The sequence below is a fragment of the Mixophyes fleayi genome, chromosome 5 (genome assembly GCF_038048845.1).
Source record: "Mixophyes fleayi isolate aMixFle1 chromosome 5, aMixFle1.hap1, whole genome shotgun sequence".
NCBI lineage: Eukaryota > Metazoa > Chordata > Amphibia > Anura > Limnodynastidae > Mixophyes > Mixophyes fleayi.
This window is the reverse complement of record NC_134406.1, coordinates 257,746,358-257,770,199: the sequence shown is the minus strand read 5'-3', so window position 1 is coordinate 257,770,199 and position 23,842 is coordinate 257,746,358. Positions and strand designations below refer to the sequence as shown.

The following is a 23,842-nucleotide window of genomic DNA, read 5'->3' as shown; positions in this document are numbered from 1 at the left end:
TCCCCCCACTCTGATCTATTGCTGTTGAGAGCAAGGAAGGGGCCCGGACGCTAGATTGGCATCACTGGATATCAACCCAACTTCCACTATGGGGCCCAGATGATGCAGTATTTCACCACTGCTTCCAAAATTTGAATACATAAAAATTGGGACAAAATTGGCTCCACCACAAATCCGAAAAACCTAAGATCAACATAGTTCTTGCATACTAAATAAATGAAATTAAATCTTGATTTTTATCTGTTTGGCTGTCAGACTGGATTCCTTAACATTTCCTACAAATGTATTCTAAGATAGATATTGAGAATATATTTTAAGGTTTCTATTAAATGAGTTTCTGGTTTCATATGGTATTATTAATGGTATCTTATTTAAAAATGGTTTACTTAGAATTTTATAAAAATACAATGTTATCTCTGTACTTCATTGAAGCTATGTTCATTATGATATTTCTTAACATACGCTATCATTGATCAGATGCAAGAGTCTATCTTTTTTTCAAATTAATTTTGTGTTTTCTCTTAACTTGGTAGAAATTGAAAAAGCGAGCTGTGGTGACCCCGGCACACCTTTATACGGTATTCGGGAAGGAGATGGCTTCTCCAATGGAGATGTCCTAAGATTTGAATGTCAATTTGGGTTTGAATTAATAGGACAGAAAACTATATCTTGCAAAGAAAATAATCAGTGGTCTGCTAATATACCGATATGTATATGTAAGTACCTTGAATTGTTTCTTCATATTATTGTGTGATTATTTTATCCAACATTTATCAACATCTCGCAATGATATGTAATTTACAAAATGAAATTTTGACATTAGGAAATAAGTTACTCATGAAAGGATAGCTCCAACCAAAGATCCAGTTGTGGTTAGAGCAGTGGTTCCCAAACTGTGCGCCTAGGCTCCCTGGGGTGCCTTGGAGATCTCACATGAGTGCCTCAGCCAGGGCCAGTGGTAAGCAAGGCAGGGGACTACTTGGTAATTATTTTGGCTTAGGGGTGCCTTGAAAATTTTTTAGAGACCCTAAGGGTGCCTTGAACTGAAAAAGTTTGGAATCCACTGGGTTAGAGTATGTTAGGTTAAAAATTAAATAAGTTTAAAAATATTACCTGTATTACGGAGATCCACCCAATCCAATGTCCCCAGCAGCCAGGGATGGCTGTCCTCGCTCATTCTGGCAGCGAGTTGTCAATAGACCTAAAGCAGCTGGAATTATAAAAGGCTGTTTTGGCTGAAGTGTAGATAGCTGCTCAATATCTGCCACGGTCCAGGGATTCTCTCCTTCTCGACCAGGGCAGGCTGCTTTCATACAGTAATATGCTGTGCATTGGCAATACTCTGCCAGCTGGAGCGAAGATAGCATTCCCTGATTACTGGAGAGTGAGGGGGGGACCAGCCACATGGGGTGCATCACAGATAATAAATATTTAGAATATTTATTCTTTTATTATGTTCCACCTAAAACTGAATTTTCAATTTTGGGTTGACTCAACCTTTAAATGACCCAAAACAATGTTTCTACTTAAACTAATATTATTCTTTTTTTAAGTTCTATTGTGAATGATTAAGTACAATTTTTTATATTTCAGTACAATTTTGCAATTTAAAAATGGTCAAGGCAATTTCTCACGTTTTTGTTTACTGGTTTAACAAATAAATATTTATACTTTAATGTGATAGACAAATTTTATCTGATATAATATGTAATATAATATGTAATCGTCCAATAGTGCTAACTGTCCCACATGCACTTGGATAGCGAGTTTAGATGTGCCAGTGTAAGTGCACCTTTTGCCCAAATAAAGGGCATGTCATTAGTATTGACTTTCAGCCCTTCCTGCGAGTATATGGTGTTGATGTGTTTACACATAGGTACAAACAGGGCTCCCAATGGGATAGTAAGTAAAGACTTAGTGGTATATTTACTAAACTGCTGGTTTGAAAAGTGGAGATGTTGCCTACAGCAACCAATCAGATCCTAGTTATCATTTATTTAGTACATTCTAGACAATGACAGCTAGAATCTGATTGGATGCTTTAGGCAACTTTTTCAAATCCGCTAATCTTTTAAATCATACATTCCCCAAGTTTCCACCATCTGCTGTTTAGGCCTATAGCGATGACATGCAGCACATGGATGACCATCTTTTTTATTTAAATAAAACAATAATCCTGTTTTCTGTTGCTTTGCAAACTGTTTAACACAGGCCTTATATGTTATCTGCATAACTGAAATTGTTTGCAATGGAGAGTTTTCAAACAAAGAAAAAACAATTACAGCTGACAACTGTAATTTTAATTAGGACACTATCCAGGAATTATACATATACATAGACAATCAGAAAATTTAGAAGCAGAGATTTATGCAAATCTTTATAACTAAACTGGAGAGGTTGCTAAAACCTGTCCAAATGCTAATTTATTTTATTTCGCTTTTACAGTTCCCTGTCTCTCTAATTTTACTGCACCAATGGGAACAGTTCTGTCTCCTGATTATCCAGAAGGTTACGGAAACAATTTAAACTGCATTTGGACAATCATTTCGGATCCAGGAAGCCGTATCCACCTTTCGTTTAATGATTTTGACTTAGAATCTCAGTTTGATTTTCTTGCCATAAAAGATGGCGATTCCTTGGACTCGCCAATATTGGGAACGTTCACTGGTGCTGAAGTTCCTTCTCATCTTACCGGTAACAGCCACATATTGCGGATGGAATTCCAAGCAGATCATTCAATGTCTGGACGTGGATTTAATATCACATATAGCAGTAAGTGTTTTATTAAAATTATGTGTTTTTTTGTATAATTTTTAGCTACTTAATCTACTATGAAGAATGTTATTGATCATTAATTATATTTTCTATTGTGGGTTTATTATATTCTAAGAACAAGTGTAACTGTAAAATATCTATTTTAGTGTATTATATACCTAGTATATCTCTGGCAAATGTATGGACCATTTAATAACATTATTTATGAATCTTACCATCCACCAACTCTTCACAACGGTAGTTCTGATTTAATCTAAGAAATATAGATATTATTTACCCTTAAATAAACAGGACCAATATTTATATAATAACTCATGTTTGTATCTTTAAGAAAAACTGCACACAAGGTAGAGCTTTATTTAAAATGTTTGTATTCTTAATTAACATTCTAATTGTAAATCTCATATATATTATAAAACAGTATAACAGTAATTTATAGAAAACTCAACGTGTTTTATATGCTATATTAATATGGGTGGTATAGCATAGGTGTTCATACAATACATTATATTCATTAACTGTTTTATAAGTATACAAGTTATTGTGTGTGTTTTTACCAGCTATTATGTGCTGTATTGGTGTGTGTGAGTCAGCTTCACCTATCGTTAATGGTGTGTGACTGTATTGTGTGTGTGTGTGGGGGGGGGGAGGAGTGGGGGAAGACACACAAGCTAGACTCCATCTTAAGCATTCAAAACACATTTCACTCTTCCATCCATTTCACGACATCTCACACTATAAAACTTCTATTTATTTCACATATAGACTTCTACCATTTATTCAATATCACCTTGCTGCCATAGTAGCTATAATCCCCTAAACTCAATTTCTCCAGCAATAAACTGCATTGTTTCAAAGTTCATATTACAAACAACTTAGTCATTCCACAATCCATTACAAACATCACAGGAACTCCAGGACTCACATTTTAAACCAAAGACAAACAAACTCTATATATTCCATTCAAACACCATAATCCTATTTCAGTGTGTCCATAAATTGAATATACAGCACAGTCCCACAAATACATAACACTGCAGGAGCTAACACATTGTCAGCTATCTTACCACTGCATCCAGCCACACTGCTCAACCACAGTGCCACCTCAAATGCATACAATTCCTATTCATAAAACCTCAATCCACACAGTCCCATATTAATCATGTCAAAACTACATCACTTTGTCTTACAAAACCTAACAAGCAAGCAGATACACATTATAACTATATTCCATTCAAATACACTATTGCATTAATGCAAACTCTCTAATCTCAGCCATATAACTTCTGCAAATTAACACAAAAGCTACCATTTAAACTCCACATATACTGACCAAAATGCAATCTTACTTACACAAGCCTTGCAGTTACACAATTTCCATTCACCTTCCATTCAAAATACACTATAATTCATTTTCATACTAGCCATCCTCTAATATAAATAGTCTTCCAGGCCACATCACATATACACAAACCTCCATTACATTCAACGTACAGTTTCCATCAGTTGGGAGCTGTATGTGTCTGTATGTCTTATCAGGCTTTGAGCAGAGAAGGAAGAGGGCCTCTGTACTATTTTTTACACGAGATAATACCTTTCTTCTGTGTGTAGTTATCCTTCCACAGAAAGTAGCAAACAACATTTGATATACAAATTTAGATACTTCTCAGGTTTTCACACAACCTCCACTAGCCTCATGCTTGTAGTGGGGAGGGAATTTACATTTCATCAAGCATGGCTGAATCTGAAGCTCATATATTAAAACATTGAATATAAATTGATAGATTATATAAAATCTTCAGTAATCTACTATAAAAAAATATTATATAATATACTACTGTACATTGTATGGATCACTAATATAAAGTATAACAAAATTAGAAGTCAACACGTTCCGTTATTATTATTATTATCGTTTATTTGTAAGGTGCCACAAGGTTTCCGCAGCACCGTACATGTTACAAACAGTAGACTATACAGGGTAAAACAGTACAGAACAATAGACATAAAGTACCAGTACTTCAGAAACTTCAGGCAGGCAAATACAGTAGAGACAGAGCGGAAGAACAGGTATGGAGACAGGAGGGAAGATGGGCCCTGCTCATACGAGCTTACATCCTAAGGGAGGGTAAACAGAATCAGGTACATAAGGGAGCCAGTGAAGCAACGGGGAGAGAGAAAGGGGGCAGGGGAGAACCAGAAGAGGTGAGAGGTTAAGTGGATGGTTGGTAGGCCTTAAGGAACAGGTGAGTTTTAAGTGCCCACTTGAAGGAGCACAGATTGAGTGAGAGGCGAATGGAGCGAGGGAGGTTGTTCCAGTGAAGGGGGGCAGCACGGGAGAAGTCTTGGATTCTAGAGTGGGAAATGGTGATCAGAGTGGAGGAGAGGCGGCAATCATTGGCCGAGCGCAGGGAGTGGGCAGGAGTGTGAATGGAGAGGAGGTTAGAGATGTAAGGGGCAGTAGACTGAGAGAGAGCCTTGTAAGTGGTGGTGAGGAGTTTGAAAAGGATTCTGTAGGGGAAGGGGAGCCAGTGTAAGGAAAGACAGAGAGGGGAGGCAGAGAGGGGAGGCAGAGAGGGGAGGCAGAGAGGGGAGGCAGAGGAGGAGCGGCATGAGACGAAGATGAGTCTCGCAGCCGAATTGCGTATAGAGCGGAGGGGGGCAAGGTGGGAGCAGGGGAGGCCAGTAAGGAAGAGGTTGCAGTAGTCGAGACAGGAGATAATGAGAGCATGGATGATAGTTTTAGTGGCATCTTGAGAGAGCAAGGGACGGATGCGGGCAATTTTTACGGAGTTGGAAGCGACAGGCTTTGGCTAGCGATTGAATGTGGGGGGCAAAAGAGAGAGAGGAGCCAAGAGTGACACCTAGGCAGCGGAGTTGGGTGACAGAGGAGATAGTTCCATGACTATATAAGGGCTCAGATGTAGGAGAGACCTGATACTTTTATAGTTAATGGAAGCGGCAATATTTCTTATTGTATCATTTAACCTAGAAAATACATAAAGAACGCATATTATAATGTCATGTATTTTTGAAAAATCTAACCATTTTAGAACAATCTGATTAAACTCCTAATTGTCATGTATATTGTTAAAGACACATGCATTGAATTGGATTGAATGATTGAAGTGATTTTGATTATACTAGGCAATACAAAATCAATACCAAATGATCACCTTGACCCATGTGTGTAGTTATTATGTAATATCAAACATTGAGGCACATTAATCAAAAAATGTTTGGTTACGGCGAAATGTCTGATTTTTTTATTTCCAGTGATAAAATAACCCCCTTACCATGACAGCCACCCTGGTGCAGTTAGGGTTAACCTGCCAGTTTATCGGGCCAGTCTCTGCATAAGTGTGCATGCCTGAGATGGAGATAACAGTACAAGTACCTCCAAAATACTTGTTAAATATGCTTTACCATGCAAAGGCAAGGGTCATGATGTCTAGGGTGAAGCACAAAAACATCCCAGATGCAGGTCTTTTTGTGCTTCAGAAAATCTGCCCCATTACGTCTTTGCAACCCATTTGTTCAACCCAAACATAGAACAACTGTCCAATGTGTTTGTCCACGTGGGACCAAATTGGGAACAGATCTTGTAGTCCCACAGTTGCCGTGACAATCCATATTCTGGCATATGTGGAGACTTAGAGAATTGTAGACCGCACTGGGTAAACCCATCCAGAAATATTTAATGAAGTCAACACAAATGTGACCTATATAAGTAATACATTACTGATTTGTGGTGCACCCTCACATACTATAACATGTATGTCCATAAAAGAAGAGAGCAAGAGAAAATATGTATAGAGGGGCACTCAAAGGGTTAAATTATTGAATATAGACAGTCAAATTGAAAAAGATTCATATGTATATATAAATTATTGAATATAGACAGTCAAATTGAAAAAGATTCATATGTATATATAATATACATATGAATCTTTTTCAATTTGACTGTCTATATTCAATAATTTAACCCTTTGAGTGCCCCTCTATACATATTTTCTCTTGCTCTCTTCTTTTATGGACATATGTGGAGACTTGCACACAGGCTAAAGTACTAATTAGGTGTGTACTTCAATTTTATAGTCACTCACTGAAGAGAAGTACTGTCACATGGCAATTTATTACCATAAACCCTATTATGATATCATGAAATGCTAGCAGATTACGCTATGGCTTCCTTCTATCCTAACAATGTGGATGAAATAGTATTTGTTTCTAATACACATCCAAGTGCGTCCAACTTGATGCTGAGTTGGATGAACTTGGGCATATTTTACACTCAAGAAATTTGCCATTAAAAATATTTTTCTGTCAATATGCTAAGTCCCACACATTGACCTGCACCTGTAGCATATAAGCTAGGTTTACGCCAGGCATAAATACAGCCATATATGCACACAAAGAACCAGTTTATAAGCACAAGAAAAAGCTTGTTAATATTTATTTTATAGCAAGCAACAAATTTGCTGTTAAGCTTGGTATATACTACAGTACATACTGCATAATATTCATTCTCGTGCATGAATGAGACTAGCAAAAATTATCTTAGAATATATGCACGATCAATGAAGAAAGATCTGGCTCCTAACAGGCGTATATGCATCTCCGTGCTGTTCTAACATGCCTTACTGTATTTGGTATACATTATACCGCCGCTTCTCTTCCAAGCCCCACCTCTCCGGTCTTTAGGGCGGACAAGTGTCAGGTATGAACATCTTTGCATGCGGGCATATGCGTGCGCTCTCTTTGTGGGCATGTGCAAAATTTTTGGAATGTACTCTGCGCAAACTGGCATAAGTTTAACTCAGCATCAGGCACAATAAACATTGTCAATTGACTCCTAGTTGGACTGGAAAACATTTTCGTTCTGGTTTAAATGCAAATGCTTTTTTTTATACTTATAGGTCAAAATTAAAAAAAAAATGTTTGAATCTTGAAGTGACTCAGTGGTTTAAGGCTTTGATTAAACTGAAGAAAGGAGTTTTTTTTAATGTCAGCTAGATAGTGTTCAAAGAACATGTCTGGTCTTATTGCATCTTCTAAATAATTAATTGTTTCTGCCAAGGCCAGAGCCATGCAATTAATAACAACGTAAATTTAGTTTCTTTTCAAAGTGACACTAGTGGATTATGTTGTCACTAATAAGTTCTCAAAGTGTAATTGTGTAGCATTAACATTCAATTGACTGTGACATATGTCACACCAGCTTGGTACATAAAACTGCTGTTGTGCCAGTAGGGGATTTACTTTTACAATGCTAAATATTCACATTTGACGGAAGTTCAGTTACCATGCATTTACCATGCATGTCATAAAGTTATGTCCTGACCCTCCATGCTAAAACATTAATACACCATTCCTATAGTAAATGCACCTACTTGTACTGTGAGTAGAAGAAAAATTAAAAATGGTAACAAATTAAAAATGTCTACAGTGATAAAAAATAATAATTTCGTATTCAATTTTAGAGGGGAATTCAATATCCCCCAGAATACCGCAACGGTAAGTGTATTACCGTTAATACGGTAAATTTAACCCAGCTTTCTGCTCGCGGCAAAGGGAGCCGCAAGCTAAAATCCGGCGTTTAAATGATCAAATTAACGGTAATTATGCGCACTATTACCATAATATCGGTAATAGTGCGCAGGCTGCGTTACTTTCGTCTGTAATGCGACCAATTGAATTCCTCTGTTAGTGTTCAAAAGATTGTATAAAAGGATATTCTAAATGATGCACTTGGATTTCTTTCACGTTCTTTATTAATAGAGTGTGACATTTAATAATAATAATGATAATAATAATAGTAGTTATTGTTATAATTGATGATTTTATTAATGGAAATTAAATTAAAAACTACTACTATTATTCCTTTGTTTATACCAGCAACAACAACTGTTATTATTGATATTCCTTACATAATAACAACAATTATTATTATTATTATTAATATTATTATTATTATTCCTTCTTTAGGACCAATACGTTTGTCCCTTTTCCAAACTGTCCCTCTTTTAACACCGAAAACAGATCAGTTTGGTCTCATACCCAAAATCAGTTAGACTCTGAGCTTGTTAAATTATGATAGCAGTATTTATTTAGTGTACTGACTTAATGGGGTTCTTAATAAAGTTGAAAGAATCTCTTATGGGATACACATACATACAGACAGACAGATATTGTTTCAAACCGTGTCACTGAATAACTAGATCTGTGGTCCATTTGAACACATATACGCCAGGCCAAACTGCAAAATCTGATTGTTTGGTTATTAGATTAAAAGAAAAAAGGGACTGTCCTACTGGGCACTTCTTTTTGGCTATCCAACAAATGCACAACATTATTGGCTGACCTGTATTTCCATTCTGTCAATGAAATTAGATTGGACTTTGGTCAGAATGGTTCACTGGCCCTACATGTTGCAGTGCCAGGCCAGTTTGTTGTAAATAACTGAATTAGCCAACCAGATTTGTATGTGTGTGGCTAGTCAACAAGATTTAGGTATTTCCAATATTTTAATGCTCTTGGTTGACTTGACCAAGTCATACAATACTCTTGTTGAATAACAATCGGAGATTTAATATTCTAAGAACATATCCAAGATATTTCATAAATACATGAAAATGTCAGACGATCTTCATCCAAGAATTTTACGTGGATATTGTGTATGTCATTACTATATTATTACTCCTCTACAGAGCAAGAATAAATGCATAATACATTTAATTTATTCTGTCTATGCAGTAAAATATTTTGTGCTGCCTAATTAGATCTCAACAAAAATAATTCCTTTTACTGACTGATACAACAAGTCCTATCTAATGTATGCATGTTAATTACTATATGGTTATGCCAACTGAATGTTCTTCTATTATTTTCATGATTTCCTGACCACTAGGTGGCACTTTTATATTACTATTGCTTTTATATTCGTCATATGGTGGCTTATGTTATTAATAATGGAAATACACTTAGAAATAATGTTATCAAGAGTAGCTTTGGTCTGCACATCATGAGAAACTATGATGATATGTTTCAGGGGAGGCGAAAGAATCTAGACAAGAATGTACAGGATGACACAATCATCTTCCACTTCAATTGTCCCAATCCTGCCTTTGATACAGAACACCTCCTTAAATTAACTACTGTCTTCACATGTAATAAATGTCTAGACTGGAATATAAATGAAAATGTTACTCTACTGAAGCTCCTGGCAAAACTATCGCTCCATATAATGTAGCATTATGAGGCCCTATTGCAGCTTGTCTTCTTGGAAACAAAACTGATTAAATAACCAAGATCAAATGGAAGAGAAAACAGCTGCACTACCCATATGCAAGTTGTTACTACCACAGCCTGAATTGACTTAAACCCGATCTGACACGCAGAAAGCTTTGCTTATTTCGTGACAAATTGAGTTTGCCATGACAGAAGTGAAAAATGTTGCTCAAGGCATATCTAGTTTTATTGTAGTCTTTCATTCACTAATAATCTTGTATTAAAGGCTTGTACAGTGGTAGGTGTTTATACAAATAAAACAGACAGCGATGAGACATGCAGGTTTAATGAACACAGAGACGAAAAGCTCACATTTTTTAAAGCAGAAAACAGTGAGCTAATATCTTCCTAACAGTTGAATGAATTTATTCCCAGTTATCCTGTTAATTCCAATAGATCAGGAACTGACCATTAGAAAATAAAATATTCTGACTTGAATGGGCCAGTTCAATTCTCCATCATGCGCTGTGTAGTTTCTCTGGAATGGTCACGTAGGCACCCGCGGCGTTGCAACATCGCAGATTTTTTTTTGCGCACCAAAAAGGTGATCAGGAAAATCTGTCTTGTTCAGTAAGTGTCACGAGCCGCGGTGACCCTGGGCACCGCCACGACTCTCTGCCCAAGCGTCCCGGCCGTCGTCATGACGACTGGGACGTCACTTCCGGTTTGTCCCAGTTGTTGCCAAGGCAACGGTCAGGACGCTTTTTGTTGGTAGCGACGTGCCCCGGCATTCAGGACAGCCGGGCACGTGCGCAAATGAAGTAATAGCCAGGTGGCTAATTATTCCTCCTTTGGCCAAACAGTTTCTCATTGGTCCACACCAGTATATTAGGCAGGAAGGGGCAAAGCCTCCCTGCCGGTTATAGTCCCTGCGTTGCTGCACACTACCCTGCTGTGTCCTTTGCTCTCTGTTTCCATTTGGGTTCTGATTATAGTTGCCGACCCTTGCCTGGATACTGACTACGTTTGATTGCTTGTGACCCTTGATCTATTGCGCTGCTGTTTTTGACTGTGACCCATTTGACCCCGGCTTGGACCTTGACATTATCATTTCGCTGACACCTCCAGCCTCAGCTGGAATTATCACTCCACCACTGCATTCATCAGCGCTTTGTTCTCACGGTATCAGCTCCTACTACTAGAGTACAAGACCTGGGGGCATCAGAGTACCTGTGAGCGCATCTAGCTCTACAGGAAAAGCGGTTCCTATAGGTGAAGACCTCTGAAGCGGTTCTAAGAGCTGATACCTGGGGCGTGAGCTGTAATAGTAAGTACACGGAAATGAGTGCAGCCGGACATCGTGCTGGCTCATCGCGGTTGCTTAGAACTCCTATGGTTAGAGGAAACCTAAAACAAAGGATGAGTGACATTACGTCACTCTCCCAGTGTTTTTAATGCTGCTGCGGCACCCCATGAGGAGGGACAGCCACTGACATTAAGGAGAAGCAGCCAGCAGCTTACTGCATGTGAATCTTCATGCATGTGAAGCAGCCAGCAGCTTCTTACATGTTCTTGCTATGATGTCACAGCCAGGCACCACACCCCTTGTCTGAGGACCCAAGGATGCTGCACTCACCTCCCCCCTGCCCCGGTAAGAAGCAGCATCAATGCCCGAGGGGGCCACCGACTAGGACACCATAGATCTTCTGCCGTCACTGATAATGCAGTTTATTAGTTTACTATGAAAACAGTTACATTATTGAGAGCAGTGATTACTAATTTATAATGAATTGATAGACTGTATTCTCATGAATATTGGGTGGAGTCACTGATTTTGCTGTGTTTAGCTGACAGATCCACTTTAAATACAATAGTGACAACTCATAGGAATCATATAATTGGGAATAATTGCCTTGTATCACGTAAACCAAGTGGCAAATATGAGGGGTGTATCACTGTAATTTGTTTCATCACTGTTCTGCCACCCACTCTGCAGTGCCCTGATTAACGGCTGCAGATGGGTGGCCTATACTGCCCTGAGTCCAGAAATTTGGGAGTTATAGAAAATAGGGTTCTCTGTGCATAATTACTATTGTGTCTTAGTGATTGATTGTATTCAGATAAATCTCACATTTCAAAAGCATTTATGTCCATTTAATGTTGGTGGATTGATCTTGAAACAGACAGTAACTAAATGAAACTATCCCCATGTTTGTAACTTATTGTGTACATTGACGTACTTGTTATTGTTCCTTTCTGGAACATGACATAACATATAATACATTTTCAACCTATTCTCTGTACGTTTCTTTACATTACATTTTTGTCATTTGGCTATGCATTTTATAAAGTATTAATGTGCAATGTTTAATTAACAATAATTAAACTGCATAATTTAAAGAACACATTTATTGGTTACACTAATATAATCTGGCTGATAGGGTTTCAATTAATCTTTTACTGTGACATGTACTTGAAATCTGCATTTATGTTATCATATAGTGTTTAGGTAATTTTAAATATGTATTATTACATGTTCTCCTTAAAGGTAATGGCATATAAATTAATTATATCACTATTTTCAAATAAATGTAAATTGACTGATCAGAACCTTTGGAGTTTTTATTAAGGGTTTTATTTTGGGGGAAATTATCAGCTTCATATTGAAGTTTCACAACCACAGATTTGTATTTGTTGATATTTTATTTGGTGTATTTGTTTTAGAAAAACTCACAATCAATGCACCTGTCGTGCAGTTTCAGTAGTGCATCCACAGTTAAAGCCTATTTGCAATTTGCAGTTGTACATCTCCCTCTACACATGCCTTCCTGTTTTATGCCTTAGGCAGTGTTGAAATTAGCTTTTACCCAGGGAAGATCATGTCAAAATAAGGCCTTGCCCCAATCTCTGCAAGTCGTGCCCTATTTCAAATAAAACACACACTAATTATTATTATTATCGTGTAAGGCGCCACATGGTTTCCGCAGCGCCGTACACAGTACAAACAGTAGACCATACAGGGCAAAACAGTACAGAACATTAAACATAAAATACCAATACTTCGTAAACTCCGGGCAGGCAAATACAGTAGAGACGGAGTGGAAGAACAGGTATGGAGACAGGAGGAAAGAGGGCCCTGCTCATACGAGCTTACATCCTAAGGGATGCACTAATCCACCCAACCACATCCACTTTCCAATTAATCCCCAGCTAATCACAATGGGCTTCCCCCTTTTGGGGTCCACAGATCAGGACTGTCTCTTTTGCATTTTCAATACTTGGGAGGAATGACTACTCTCATGTTATAAATGAGAGCCATTATTCTACAATTCCTTGAAGCCACACAAAGTTTCTCCTGAGCACAGTGAATAAACTCTTGCCTGTGTATGGAATGTTCACTCTCTCATTGATCCATCTTAATATTCATAGATGCCCAGAAGATGGCTAACTTCAAGCAGACACGTTTGTGATATGTCCTAAAATACATGTTTAAAAGTAAAAATCAAGTGAAATCAAGATACCTGTATGGCACAGCCTTATATGATACCAACCCTTTGTCTCAAGTTACACACCCCTAATATATATGGTCCATGCTGTTAACATTTACTGTAGTGTTGGCCATCATACCTCTCACAAGTCCTTCCTACCCAACCTAGCCTCTTAATCCACCATTTTGATGTCATGTTGACACAAGAGTATGTCTGATTTGAGGGGGGGAAATCAATATTTAGGGTTTGAAGAGCTCGAGCCAACTAATCCTAACCCAAATCTTAAAACTCTTAATGTTTACACATACTGTCCTTGATATTCAATAAATGTTCATTCTACTGTATGTTGTTTCAAGGCAAGGCCATCATTACTATCTCGCTGGAGGCACATGGAGTGCATATATGTCAAGAGGCTACTTGGCAGGAGTATAAGGCAGAAACACACTTCTCTTGACCATGAAGCTTGTCCCAGGAGGACGAGTAGTGTTGGGTGATTCTGTGATTTAAGAGTTGGAAAGAGTAGGATTGTAGTCATTAGAAGAGAAGACTGTACAATAGTTGGAGGTAAACAGAGGTACAAACCAAGTCAATAGATTACTGGTCACTAACCAAAGCAACACTGAAACCGAAACTTTGGTCCTGCAAATTGTATATATGGGTTGCAATCAGGAGTAGCTCAACATTTAAATATTGACAGCAGTATTGCAGCTATATCATTGTAAACAGGTGTTGCTCCTCAGATCTGATTGCTTTTGCCAGTAGCTGTGCTGAGATGAAGCCTATGTTTCTGATGTGTGCAGTGCTCCTACCTATAGAAAATCATCAGTGTTGCATCAAACATTTACAGTTACATTGTCATGAGAACTCAACTCTCCATGAGTCCTATTTGTAGTATTTTGAGTCTGGTTATATAAAAACCCTAACTTCTATGTCTGAATAATTGTCACTACCCTAACTCCAACTATGCAATTTTGTACTTGCCATATAATTATATATAAACTTTTGTATCTCTCACTGGCAGATACATGAGAGCGGTCCAGTTAGCAGTAGTTTTTAGTACAGAGTTTTATCAGGAAAAGCAGACTGTGATCAACAGGAACTGACACATGCAAAGCATTTCAATATTTTAGGAAATAGTGCTTTAGCAATTGCTTTTAATATAAATAAATAAATACATAAGGATTCAAATTTACTCTGTGAAGTTTAAAAGATGAGCAACTAAAGCATAATAATTCCCTGTTCCATAATTAAACTATAACGAAACCCCAAAAAACATATTTTAATACTGTATGAGGGAGAGGAGGGAAAACTGTGTCGTTTTATCTGTATGTGAATATCAGAACAGCTCTAGGTAGTTAGACATGTTTTTAGATGTTACTAGCTAGTAATTAGATGTTACTATGTTACTACCTTTCCTCATCTAAGTTTTGCTGTTTGTATGTTACAGTAATAATTAGAGGAACCATTTCAATAATTATTCCTTACCTCTCTCATCCTCAATTGCTTCCTACTCTTTCTATGTCATCTCTGAATGCAATTGCCATCCTTGTAATTTCCCAGTAATTGCCCTTTGTAGTATAACTTTATTTATGTTACTCTTGTTGTATTGCTACTCATATTTGTTATGTTTAAGTTCTTTAGTGCTATGTAAATTTTTGTGAACTTTTGTTTGTTTCCGTGAACTATGGTTACCTTGTCTGCATTAACGCCATGTACAGTGCTGCAAAACTTTGTGGCACTCTATTAATAAATGTCAATAATAATAATCGGACCGTTTCTTTTACTCTTTGTATATAATGAACCGCATCGCCTACCGCCCCCAAATTTGTTGATTACATTTGCTTGTTTTATAACATTTTTAGGTACATTTGTCTAGGTTCTGTCAAACCGAGACCCGGCTCACTTACTCGACCGCCGGCGTCCTCTCTCCGCTTTGGCCGAGCGCCATCTTAGATTTCTCTTTAAAACTTTGCCTGACTTCCTATTGACCCTCAATTATGATTTAAGCCCTCCCCCTTCACTCAGTGCCTGTTCCTTAGGTCTACTACCTGCTCTGAGTAGGTTGTGCTTCTCTCATCTCCACAATTCCAGTTGTAATAATCTGCAGACTGCAGATCATCTCTCCCATCTTCACCATTCCATTGGTAATAATCTGCAGCCTGCAGATCATCGCTCTCATCTTTACCATTCCATTAGTAATAATCTGCAGCCTGCAGATCATCGCTCTTATCTCCACCATTCCAGTGGTAATACTCTGAAACCCGCAGGTCAACGCTCCCATCTTTACCATTCCAGTGGTAATACTATGCAACCCGCAGTTCATCGTTCTCATCTTCACCATTCCAGTGGTAATACTATGCAGCCTGCAGATCATCGCTCTTATCTCCACCATTCCAGTGGTAATACTATGCAACCCGCAGTTCATCGTTCTCATCTTCAACACTCCAGTGGTAATACTCTGCAACTCGTGAATCACCGCTCTCATCTCCACCACTACAGTAGTGAAGCTCTGCAGCCCACAAACTGTCCGAGTGCTTACCTTCCAGTCGTTCGCAAATCCTGTTGCCTGTTCCCTACTAATCTCGCCAAGTACTCCCTAGAGGGCCGCGACCTGCGTAGTGGAAGCAGCTAAACCCATACCTTCTTGCGAGGGTCGTTGGAGAAGACCAGACGCTACATTAGACTCTGCGCCTCTGGCATCAAAGTTGGCAGATCAAGGTCCAAGAATCCTAGGCTCCGTGCCAGGTTCAGAGCCCCTGTCGCCTGTCTATATGACCCCTGTTTTAAGTAGGTAGAGCCAGAACATATACTACTAAACCAGATCCTTAGAATGTTCACATCAGCATACATGATTTCAGGAGATGAGTTTGCTATTCTTCTGGAAGGCAGTGAAATGTTGACTCATGGAAAATAAGAAAAGGGTTGCACACATGATAGATAGTTTAAAGATGAAAGAAACAGAATGGAGGCAAGTAGAAGCTTTAAATAGTGGCGAACACTGGTTCTTCCAAAAGCACAATGATACCAAGATCATTGTGTGGTCAAGCTCACCAAGATATGAAATGAAGTTCATACATCCATCTTGTAAAAATTGTATAATAATAATAAAAATATATATTAATTTTTACTCTAATACAATTCTTTGCTTTATAAGTCTCATTTACAGAGATGCAAATCTCCATTGCAGAACGTACAATACAATATTTGAGTAAACAGTGAAGAATGTACCTCCAAACATTTGTACAAACTACACCCTACTTTTCATTATTTCATTTCCACATCATTTAGCTAAAGCATCTTTTAAGCTTAGTTAATGAACAACACAAAATCAAATAATTATTGACGCTTTTGCATGAAATGACATCCTGGGATGAGATGTATTGGCAAAATATGGCCTTCTTGTAGAGGAGGAAACAATGATAGGGTTAAAAGTTGAAATATAAAACACAACCGGAGCACAGATGTTTATACAGTGCTGTTCTCTGTGATTTCAAAGGCATCTGTACACAGAAAAGGAATTAGGTTAAAGGTCTGAGAATAATCAATGTTTATGTCCATCGAAGTGAACACTGTGAAGAATGTGTTATCTTGGAGAAATGTCAAAATACTTGTTATGTATAGCTGAAGTTGTTGAAAGACAGAGACTAGTGGCATGATCTTAAATTTTATATAAATTGAAGCTGTGTATCTCATGCTGTTGTGAGTTATATGTGTAACAATTCTATGACGTTGTAATCTATCATTATTATTTAATTATTATTTTGGATTAATTTGACAATATAATGTTTGTGTGCATTGTATTATTATGCTAAATAAAAATAAAAGGAAACACTTACAACGTACACAATAGCTGTCGCCCCTACAGAAGCTAACATTCCATCTAGGGCCCAGTAGGCACTGAGGGGCTCAAATGACCCTAACCCATCTTTATATTGCCTTTTTTTGGTGGGAATAGGTATATTGCTTAGGGCCCAATAGGGTCTTTTTTTGGCTCTTTACATCACTTACACTGAAATTGTCCCTTTTTAACCATACATTATATATATATATATATATATATATGGTATTATGCGATTGTGTCATATTATCTATTACACTGTAGGTGATGTATTCATGTTAGTCTGAGGGCTTCCTATTGTTTACTTATGCCAACAGAGTAAATCTATGTGTGTTCTAGGTCTGCAGAAACAGTACATCAATAATTATATTATCCGGTAGACCAGACTATTGTTTAACAGAAGCCATCTTTGTTTACCTAACCAACAGGAGATCTAGCTCGGGGTAGTGTCCACTCCTCTGTTAAGATCTAGTCAGGCAAGTGTTATGTTTAAAGCACAATGGAGGGAATAGTCACCATTACATTATGCTGTAACCATTTATATAGATTGTGTATATTTGGCACTGCTATTTACATTGCTAGTTAACCACACATTACAGGCTAAAAATGAGAAACTGTAATATTGTGCTTTTAGATACATTAGTAGTGCATTCACACACCAGACATGGTGGCTTTCTGTAGCTGATTTAAGCATCTTAATTAGGAAATATGTATTGTATTCCTATGCCTTAATATCCTAAGACACAGCAGACAGTAAAAACAACCCTACAGCCTGAGACTATTCTGTGGGTATTAAAAAGAGCAATGTAGTGTCAAGGGGGTTGATGGAGGAAAGATCAGGCTGGTGTAGGAGGTATGGTTCCTGCCAGCTGACGGAGGACAGAGATCGGGAGAAGGACTGTGAGGACCATTGTTCCTCTTCCTTTGGATAAGTTACCCCAGGTCTTGTGAATATGTATGCTCGCCAATAGCGAGGTGACAGTGAAGCCGGACCGCTGCCCTGCTGGCAGTCATTGGGGCTTCGCACTCCCAGGAAAGCGTAAGTCTATAGTCGGATTTCCCAAGATGACCATAATAGGGCCGGTATTGTATTGTGTGTACTACTCTTGTGTTCATTGTGCATACCTGTAATTGTTACTCCCGTACATATATTGTTTTTTGCCTGTTGTTGATGTTTCACTAATAAAAGCTATAATTGGTTAAGTTGAAAATCTGCCTGGGTGCAAATATTTACCTACGTACAGGGGAACTCGGTAGGCTGTTCAGCCTTGGTAGACACCGTTCCCTCACACCTTGGATTTACAATGTTTCTTCTGTGTGAAGCTCTTTTGTGTCGTATCTTCATTTATCTATACACATTTTATATACATGTTTTTATATTGAAAAGTGAATAACCTTAAATCATTGAAAACTAATGGTATAGAGAAATATTTTTTTTTTATTCAAATGCAAACCTACAAATTATTTTTGTGTTATACAAAACATTAACATTATTAAACATAATATATATGTATGTCATTTGTGAGTTTCCTATGCTATTTTTGAGCTTTGGTGAGTTTCAGATTTTTAGGGAAGTTTTTGTTATATTTTAAAAATATAAATGAGTGCATCAAATTGTTCCACTTGATATTTTAGAAGCTAGATGAAATATTCTGAATATTAGCATCTAGAAAACAAACTAAAAAACCAAAGTAATTTATAGTTATATACTAATGTACTTTGTTTTCTTTAAATCATTATTAAATAAAGGTAATGTATGTTGCTGTGTAATACTATAGAGAAAATGTAGCATCTTATCTTTCATTGGTTGCCAAACATTTTTTCTAAGTACATTATTATTGTTTTATTTAACGTTTGGAGACAGAGGTGGAGACACTTAAAGAATACTTAATATTAACTTCTGTATTTCAGCATTTGGACATAACGAGTGCCCTGATCCGGGAATTCCAATAAATGCCCGTCGCTTCGGTGATAACTTTCAGTTGGGAAGCTCTGTGTCTGTTGTCTGTGAAGACGGATTTATCAAGACTCAAGGCACTGAAACCATCACTTGTATGCTGATAGATGGAAAAATTATGTGGAGCGGGCCGATTCCTAGGTGTGAAGGTCTGTGAGCTTAATTCATTTATATGGTTTGTTTATGTTTGAATCTTAAGTGGTCTACATTCAACCAGCCAAAATAAACATGTCTTTATAAATTAAGGATATTTTAAAAGCATCTAACCTGAAATGCTTTGTACAAATCACCATATTGCATAGTAAAGTTGAATATATTTACTGATACCTGTACTTGTGCTTTTATGTCTAATTGAGTATATTACACCTACTGGTAAACTATGTATTTTTATAGTTTAACATATGTTTTAATTTTTCAATAGGCCTTCATTTTCAATGTGGACATATTTTGTTACTGGGTTAAGACATGGGAGAGAAATGTAGTTTTTTCCCTTGGTTTTTGTCATGCTACTAGGAACCGTTTATGCTTTGGCCACACCAGTGACCAATCAGGGAGGGTTATTTACTAACATTGTTCAAACTAATACTTGATTGATTGCTGTATAGTGTGGATTTTTGCAAAGTCTGTAAATAGCCCTCAATATGTTTAGTGTCACTAAATAAGAACATTTATGCAACTCATTGACAGTCTCGGTTTGGCAAGTATAAATATTTAACTTGGATTGCTAATTTCCAAGTAACCAATCAGCTTCTATCTGCCTAGTGCAAGTTAGACAAAATTATCTGAATTTAATGCAAATTCCAAATAAAAGTTATATAGTTTCACCATGTTTTTTATAAAGTTGAAAAATATATTTGCTTTCATCTAATCATCTTATATCTTTTTATATCTACTCAAGACTCAAGTAGTTTCATGGCTGCTAACCATGCCCTTATACAGATCATGGAAACTTTAAGTGATTTTTAATACCTTGAAATTCCAATCAGAACAATATATATTAGCTGTTATAATATCAATATTGAGATTTTATAAATATTTGTCAATTAAATACAGTATGTAGGTGATAGTGCTGTGGAGTTATTTATACAAGTGTGTACGAAGAAGTGATCTGAGATGATGGAAGAGAATATAGGGCCTGATTCATTAAGGAAAGTAAAGCAAAAAAATTAAGTAACTTTGAACCTTGGCAAAACCATGTTGTTTTTGAGGGGGAGGTAAATTTAAAATGTGAGGACAGATTTATAATTGGGGTAGGGCATGTCCTAGATCAACTTTAAATTTCAGTGTACAAATATCCTTGTGTGCAAAATAATAAACTAGTTTGCACCCCTTGCATTGTAACATGGTTTTGTCCAGGAGAATACTTACTCAATTTTTTGCTTTACTTTCCTTAATGAATCAGGCTCATAGTGTGGGAAAATTTACCTGTGTACTCACTAATTTTAGATTATTTTTTGACAACGGTGGTAAGCACAATTTTTGCCTTCCAGGTTTGATCCAAATGTAGTTAAGAAAAGACCAAAGTGGAGATGTTGCCTATAGCAACCAATCAGATTCTAGTTATCATTTATTCAAAATGACAGCTAGAATCTGATTGGTTGCTATAGGCAACATCTCCACTTTTCAAACACGCCGTAAACTCGCAGCTTGATAAATTTACTCCCATGTGTGTCACAAGACTGATTGTGAAACTGTGATTATATGGGCAATGTTTTGCAACATGTGGGTACGATGTTATTATGTAAAAGAGCCTGTTACTATAATCACAGTGGGCACTATGTGAAGAGGACAAGCAACAAGCTGCTGCCACAAGTTTTTGTTCTTTGTGCTATGCACTTAGATTTGTGCAAGTGAACCTAGATATTTAGGATTCTGCCACACAGCATGGGTTTGGGAAACATGATAGCAGCATCTATGAAGGAGATGAAATTGGTTTTAAAATGAGGGTATTCCTTGCTAAGCATGGAGCAGGCACAGTGGCATGCCTAATTTCACAGAGCAATTGAACAAAAAGATTTAATTTTGTGGAACACGATTATTGAAGAAAATCAAAGAAGAAGAAAAGGGACATTTTAGGGGCATTCTTTTTCCAATCCACAAAAGGACATTGCACCAGTTTTGATCTGCTGGAGATTTTGTCTTGTCTGATATTCATCATTTTAATATATATGTAATTCAAATCAGCCCTGATGTCCCCTGTCATGATTAATTTAAGCCATAAATGAGTTTATAAACTGAGCAGTATTTTAGGAGAAAAAAAAATGTATATTTTAGTTAATGAAATAGGTAGTTCTAAAGTTGTAGGAGATTGGAGAAGTGGAATAGTGCAACTCTTCAGATGTGTTGACAACCCAGCACCTTTGGGCTAACTTCTAGTCTGCAGAGACATCTTCCAAGTGTGGGGAGTAGGTCTGCTCCTTGTGGGTGCTGGGCAGACCATCTAGGCTCATTAAACCTAGAGAGTCCACATCCAGTGCGCTTTATAAATGAGGTCTGAAGAAGGAAAACACGCTTAGATATGAGGAGTATCTCATGAGCCGTGTAGTGATGACGTTAATATGCTTATAATCTGTTCAATGATTATAACGTTATTTTTTCAAAACTCCATAGATATATTGCTATCTATGTAAATTTGAAGCTTGCAGATCATGTGGGTTGAGAGGCAATTTAAATATGTTTTTGGTGAGCCCTATGTTGTGGAAGAGGATATGATAACCATAGGACCAGTCTAGTGAAGACATCAAGGCACCAGGCCATTTGCTATAGGAAAGATACCTACAGTGGGTGGGTATACATCTAGAGTGTTTGCAGCCGTATTAGCCGCATGCATCCATTATATTCCAAACTGTGAGGCACCGAGCTATTCCCTACTATTACAGTGAACGGAAAGACTCTGCATACACCTTTTGCTAGCCATCATGGACTGTTTGGTTGCTAAATACCATTATACCTTGTGAACGGTAATATGGTCACACTACTGGCTGTTAGCAGCACCTTTCAATGTAAGCATTGGGGTTAACGCTGTAAAATGGAACTGGATTATTGTGCAGTGCAAATTCCCAGTAAAACCCATTTTTATTGCGTCCCTTTGGTGTTGTGCCCAAGTGTTTAGGTAACACACTAGAAGGTACCAAGCCTGGCCTCTTCAATAATGTATTCACAAAGGGGTGGCAAGTACTTAAAAGGGCTAAATGGGCAGAGAACCCAGCTAGTATCTTTCTTTCTGTACGAGAAAAACATTTTGGAGACCAGATGTAAGTGCTGAGTAGTGTGGCAAAGGTGTGGAACAGTCAAGCACAAGCATTAATAGGTTTAATTATTATCATTTTCTTTTATATAGCACTGACATATTATGCAGTGCTGTACATATCATCATCATCACCATTTATTTATATAGCGCCACTAATTCCGCAGCGCTATACAGAGAACTCACTCACATCAGTCCCTGCCCCATTGGAGCTTACAGTCTAAATTCCCTAACACACATACAGACTAGGGTCAATTTGTTAGTAGCCAATTAACCTATCAGTATGTTTTTGGAGTGTGGGAGGAAACCGGAGTAACCGGACGAAACCCACGCAAACACGGGGAGAACATACAAACTCCACACAGATAAGGCCATGGTCGGGAATTTAACTCATGACCCCAGTGCTAAGAGGCAGAAGTGCTAACCACTAAGCCACCGTGCTTAGTGGTATCATTAATTCATTCAGATTTCTCTTTGCCCCAGTGAAGCTTTTAGTGTCATTTCCCTACCAAAGGCACACAAACATACACACAGCAAGTATTATTGCATAGGAAGTTAATTAATCTGCCAACATGTGTCTGGACTGTGGGAGGAAACTGGAGCACATAGATAGGACCCTGGTCAATGAATGATAAAGAAATAATATAGATAGTTTAATATACAAATATAATTTTCCTACAATATTCACTAATATTTTCTGATACATTTATGTTTACACTTTATTTCCTTGTAGTAATCAAAATTAGTCACCCAAAACGTTTCATTATTGTCATATCCAAAATTAGTTTCCTAGAAATGCTGATGTAAAAGTAAACTCACAAAACTTGAAAAATGTGCAAAATTAATAAACCAATGATTTACGAAATTGTATCATGTTTATACAGTTACGTTTTCTTTTATTATTGGAAGAAGCTTAACATTAAGATACAGTTAAAGGAAAAGGCAATTCCTAAATGTAATGTAACTGTAGTGAATAATGTGCCGAAATGTTTGCACATTACAATATGCTGCTAAAAGCAGAAGCTATATATCTGGAGTAATAAATTATAAAGGGTAATCATTTCTAAGTCTTAACAATAGCAATATATTTTAACAATGCATTTTTATTATTTTACTGTACGAGTCCCCAAGACAACTACTGGGAGATTGTTCTATGGATCCTTTAGCCTTTCTGTAAATAAAAAGTTCTCCCTAAAGCAACATTCAGAAACACAGAGTTCCTGATTCATTAAGGAAAATTAATCAAAAGTAAGTAAGGCAAAACCATGTTGCATTGGAGGGGGAGGTAAATTTAAAATGTCAGGACA

General features: G+C 37.3%; 1 protein-coding gene across 1 annotated transcript in view; it reads left to right on the top strand.

Annotated features, from left to right (window-relative positions):
- Nucleotides 1–23,842, top strand: part of CSMD3 (CUB and Sushi multiple domains 3) — an 853,424-nt gene that overhangs the window by 423,539 nt on the left and 406,043 nt on the right. Inside the window, exons 14-16 of the mRNA XM_075213978.1 lie at nucleotides 534–716; nucleotides 2,446–2,772; nucleotides 19,243–19,437. Of these exons, the coding sequence (XP_075070079.1) occupies nucleotides 534–716; nucleotides 2,446–2,772; nucleotides 19,243–19,437 (705 nt within the window). The remainder of the gene's footprint in view (nucleotides 1–533; nucleotides 717–2,445; nucleotides 2,773–19,242; nucleotides 19,438–23,842) is intronic.